Genomic DNA, 5,153 nt, shown 5'->3' with positions numbered 1-5,153 from the left:
GGGATTTTATATCCCAAATGAGTAAAATTTCACAAACCTAGTCTCACGAACCTAGTCTTCACGAACCTAGTCTTCACGAACCTAGTCTCACAAACCTAGTCTCTACAAACCTAGTCTCACGAACCTAGTCTCACGAACCTAGTCTACACGAACCTAGTCTCACGAACCTAGTCAACAAGCCATTTCCTGTACTTACCGAAAATATTTACTACTAAAAAGTCACGAACCTAGTCCCACGAACCTAGTCAACAACCCATTTCCTTTACTGACCGAAAATCTTTACTATTTAAAAACTCACGAACCTATTCCCACGAACCAAGTCAACAGCCCATTTCCTTTACTGGTCGAAAATGGTGAAGATACAAAAAAAACATATGAAACCAAAATTCCACGAACCTAGTCCAACGAAGCATATTTTCCAACATGGCATCCACGAACTTAATCTAACGAACCTAGTCCTCAGAAACTGGTCACCCCTCTCACCAAATCTGGCTATTTTAAAAATTCCGGACCACGTGAAAGACTGCCCCATTCAGGACAAGCCTGTTGTTTATCTAGAAGGACTTCGCCGTGTTTTCAGCTCATCTTGTCAGAGCTGTTTCAGCTCTTGAGCGATGTTTTGATTCATTATAAATGATTTTCCTTGATTTAATTATTGAATGCTCGAAATGCGGTCGCCTAATAGTAATTTAGTATTATTTAAGACCGGAATCTGACATATTCAAATAAATATTTATACTTGCTTAAATTTGTTGGTCCTTCAAAGATGCCAAATCCGTCAAATCCGTTTACGTTTCTGACTCGTGAAGCATTTCAACGAACTGACAGCAAAATCCGCGCAGATATTCTTTGGAAAAGCTCGCGGAAGTATCAAGTTCAGATTGAGCTCAGGTACAGACGCGATAAGTCATTTCTCTTACAGACAATGATTGTTGTTTAGAACGACAGAAGAAGACGGATTAATATTTTGGGCGGGGCCAGCTGATCTTGTTAATCAGGTATTGATGCAACATATATTTTAGTTTGCTAAATAATTGATAAGGATGAACGAACGCTCATCCTCGACCAGATCAATAAGAAAGGCAAAGGTCGCGCATTTATATATCCTCTGCATATTTACTGCAGAATACCATTGTAGAACATTCGCGCGCAAAGTCAGATTCTCTAAAAACATGCCTATTTGGACACTGTCCGCTGCTAATTCGCTGAACCTTTTGACAGCAAAAGACCCGAATGTTAGCTGGGCCATCCTGGAAATCGTGAATGGAAGAGTTCATTGGATTTGGAAATTAAAAAGAAGAGCGCCGCAAGTGATGACTTCAAATAAAGTCATAAGCGACAACGATTGGCACTCAATTCAAATAGACGTAACAGGAAATGTTCAAAAATGTTTTCTCCTCCTTGATTTCAAACTGAAATCCTCCTTGAATTTTCAAATTTTTGAATTCGGATCTAGAAGGCTCTGTTGGGGACCGCTCTTCAGCCTGGGATATCAATATTGATAAAGGAACGGTCAAAATTTAACAAGTTTCACTAGCACAGTAGACTCGTTCTTAAAAACGAGCCAATAATTAATGCATTTGTGTATGTCTGTAAATATATATACAGGCGAAAATTAACCGAGATACCAGGACGCAGCCAAGCCGAGCAATTGCCTTTACGAAACATTGGGCCAAAAGGAAAATGGGAAGGCTTTCTGGACAACAGTGCGGTCCTCGTCGGTGGACTGCCAAAATACCTCTGGGGAACCACGGGCTCACCTGTAACGTCAACAGAAGGTTTCCTCGGCTGCGTCGGTAAAATACAACTCAACGGGAACACGATGTTCCTTGAACGACGAGCGCGACAGATTCAAAAAGGATGCAGCGGGCCACTGGTCGCATGCAGGAAGTGCTCGAATGCTGGAAAATAATCAATAAGACAGTAAGATTTTTTTCAAGAGAAGCCATATGTCTCTTGTCAAAAAACGACATATGGGAGATTATGAGCGCGATTAGCCGCCAACTTGTCTATTTTATTATTACAAGAGGGAATCTATGCATATTTTATCGCTTGGATTTAGACTAATATCGATAGAATAAACAAAAGTTATTTAAAAGCTAAAATCGAACACGGATCAGTGCATTTTACTGCAAAAATGGTGGACTTTGCAGACAAGGCTGGGATGGGCCAAAATGCGATTGCTCTGGAACTTCTTTTATTGGTGATACCTGCACAAAACGTAAATATCAGCTTGCTTTTTTCAGCTCGAAATTTCCGAGTGACGATTTACGATTTCGTTAATTTTTAGAATACTCAAAACTTAGAGCGGAGAGTAAGTGCGCCGCATGAGCAATTTCGAACGAAATTTTGCTAAATTTTAAGCAAAAATAGTGAAATTTAATTAATCAATATTTTGTCACTGGAAAACCTTTTCGAAAATGGGCAAACCTAAAAGTGGGAAAATATTATTTCTTCCGCCAAAGCGCGAAAAAAATAGAAATCTGATTACTACGGAATTTTAGGCGGCAGCGCGCGAGCGCAGTTCCCGGCGATCTTCCTGATTTTTTATATTATTTTGTTAAATATTGTATGACCATTTTGCGCCATCATTTTTTCATCCATATTTGACAAAGTAACTTGAATAAATCAAATCAATCACTCCGCAGTTTACCTACAGTCGCGCACCAAGTGCAGCCATTATATTTCTTTTGACGAAAATTTAAAATTCTAACATTTTGAATTTTCTTCTGAGGTAAACACGATTTCTATGTTTAGTGGTTGGCGGGCGCGGCGAGTTTTCCAGGGCAGTGGTGCTCGTGCCGCTGCCTTCGGAGGATTCGCTCTCCACGGACCTGATCTCTGTACTGATCCAGGTGCCCGATAAGGACACGGCCCAAGTCACTAACACCGAGCCGATCTCCGGACTCCGTTCGCCAAAAAACGAAACCGGGACCGTGGCGACCGTGCAGACCATTCTGTCTGTCGCATCAAGTGGCACTAACGACGCCCTCAAGCTCACTCTCGTAAGTCAGCATTCCCGAGCAAAATCGCCTTCATCAACTCACCCCTTCTCCAGTTAACCCGTAACCTCTCATTCACAAACATTCCAAAAATCACCACCAGAGGCAGTTCGGTGAGTATATTCAATAACAATATACAGTTCAGGACAGGTTACAGTTACAATCACCCTCCTCTGGTGTTGATTTGACGAAATATTATGACAACGATATAGCTTTATGTCTATATCGTTTTCTCATCCTTTATATTGAGAATAATATTTCAACTCTGTCGCATGCCCAAACTAGCCTCTCAATTAGCCTCTTAGATTTTGCTCTCGACAATGCTGGCTCTGGTTTTCCAACAAGAATATTGTTTTAAGCTCTGTTGTAACCAACGCGATATAAACAGCCTATTTATATTACTAAACTACACTACTCGTAGAGTGAGCGAAAAAAAACGAATTTTGAGAGTGATTTCAAAATTTTGAAATCATGGAAGAGATTAGGCTTGTTTTCGCTTACTTTGCGACGCCGAAAAAATGAAAGAAAAGGCGGATTTTTACACTTTGTTCAGCATTGTCGATAGATGATAGTCTAACTTGCGTGGCGAACTTCTCGTCTGCCTCGGGGCTTGTTTCTTTCCGCCTCGAGGACTCGGGGAACGTGCCTTCGCCCTACAAGAACGAGCAGCGCGACGGCACCACCGCAGAGGACCAGTTTATCGTTCACGTTATCACTTCGCAACCTTCTGGTACTATCCTGAGCTAGGGATCCTTAACTTACTTAGAAACGTACCGGACTTTAACGCACTTTAAACACAAAATATTTCCATCGTGCCGTGTTACGAAGTCGTTAACACGACAGGAGCGTGACTAGCTTTTGTCAGAGTTCTCTCATCCATGCTAACTAAGTCACCTGACACCATGGCTCTGCTGCTTGTAAGTGTTCATTTCATTTCTTATTACTATCACTTTTATAGCACACACAGTGATAAACACTCAATCTCCTCTCGTGAACCTTCATCGAGAGTCAGATTGGAGAATTTCTTTTCTCTTCGCTTTAATTTCATTGTAGGAGGATGGAAGGCCTAAGTTTGTTTATGATATTGGTGGCGGAGAAACGACCATGAAATATCCGAAGTAAGATATTTTCAGAAAGTCTGTTTTATTATCAATTGACAGGAGAATCGACGATGGGCAATATCATCAAATACGAATCAAAAGAGTTGAATCAAATGCAACAATGATTGTCGATGATCTACCTGCTGTCACATCGTCAGGAAATAACAAGTATTCTACGAGATTTAATTCATGTGATTTATTCGCTCTTAGATACTCTGTTTTCAATTCGCAGTCCGAAATACAGATCGGCGGGCGACTCACCGACAATGATGTGATCCTGGATCCGTTCAAAGGAAAAATCCTCGGGGTCAATTTCAACAAATTCAAAGTCCTCGAAGCCGTCCAAAAAGGCGAATCAAAGGCCGCGCGGATAATTGGAGACGTAACTGTCTCTGCAATTGAGAGCAATTTCGACCCAAAGTAGGACTTCTATCGATTTTATCTTCAGCTGAACTTTTGTTTTAGAATCCCAACATCTACTACGCAGCCGCCAACAACAACGACGGCGGCGCTTGTCCAAGAAATCACGAGTTATAGCCTGGCGATGAACGACTCTGCTGGATTTTCGAACGCGACGATGACCAAAGACCCGGACTCGTCTACTCTAACAACAACATTTTTCACAGTTGCCTTTGCAGCCGGAGTCTTGCTCGTCCTAATCGTCGCGGGACTTGTCTTCTACAGGTAAAGAGAAAAGAAAAAAAAGACCGAAAAGCAACTCTATCAGGTTCAGGAGGCATTCAAAAGACGACATCCCAGCCGTCGTGCCGGGAATAAAGCCAAAACCTCAAAAAGGAAATCAACCGCCTGGAAAGAACTCTGAATTTTACGTCTAAAGATTAGCTTTTTCCCTTATTTATTCCGAATCGCACAACTCTGCTTCAAATCACACTTGCTGCCAAAAACGAAGAAATGCTCCAAAGACAGCGCCACTTGATCAAAACCAACTCACACAAGGATAAAGCCTCGTTTAATAAATTTTCATTATTTGATCTCAATTTTTCTTTCGAAGCCATAACTACCGTCGTCAAGTTTTTGTAAAGAAAAATAT

General features: G+C 41.3%; 1 protein-coding gene and 1 long non-coding RNA gene across 2 annotated transcripts; both read left to right on the top strand.

Annotated features, from left to right (window-relative positions):
• Window positions 1-764: 764 nt before the first annotated feature.
• Window positions 765-1,095, top strand: LOC145695660 (uncharacterized). The gene is made up of 3 exons (XR_014133766.1): window positions 765-891; window positions 941-998; window positions 1,043-1,095. It is a non-coding gene; the product is annotated as an uncharacterized LOC145695660 (long non-coding RNA).
• Window positions 1,096-2,114: 1,019 nt separating this feature from the next.
• LOC145711992 (uncharacterized) lies at window positions 2,115-4,938 on the top strand. The gene is made up of 8 exons (XM_081789680.1): window positions 2,115-2,221; window positions 2,291-2,314; window positions 2,758-3,005; window positions 4,056-4,120; window positions 4,163-4,270; window positions 4,313-4,522; window positions 4,568-4,786; window positions 4,836-4,938. Coding segments are annotated over exons 2-8 (954 nt in total). The 5' UTR covers window positions 2,115-2,221; window positions 2,291-2,313.
• Window positions 4,939-5,153: the final 215 nt, after the last annotated feature.

Source organism: Oikopleura dioica, chromosome 1, assembly GCF_907165135.1.
Source record: "Oikopleura dioica chromosome 1, OKI2018_I68_1.0, whole genome shotgun sequence".
Taxonomy (NCBI): domain Eukaryota; kingdom Metazoa; phylum Chordata; class Appendicularia; order Copelata; family Oikopleuridae; genus Oikopleura; species Oikopleura dioica.
The sequence above is the reverse complement of the archived record's forward strand: the minus strand, read 5'-3'. Positions and strand labels throughout refer to the sequence as shown.

Bases quoted from the DNA above. Each gene is read 5' to 3' on its own strand.
- LOC145711992 (XM_081789680.1), top strand. The intron at 3,006-4,055 runs GTAAGTCAGCAT...ATTTCATTGTAG, and splicing joins ACGCCCTCAAGCTCACTCTC to GAGGATGGAAGGCCTAAGTT. The intron at 4,787-4,835 runs GTAAAGAGAAAA...TATCAGGTTCAG, and splicing joins GCGGGACTTGTCTTCTACAG to GAGGCATTCAAAAGACGACA.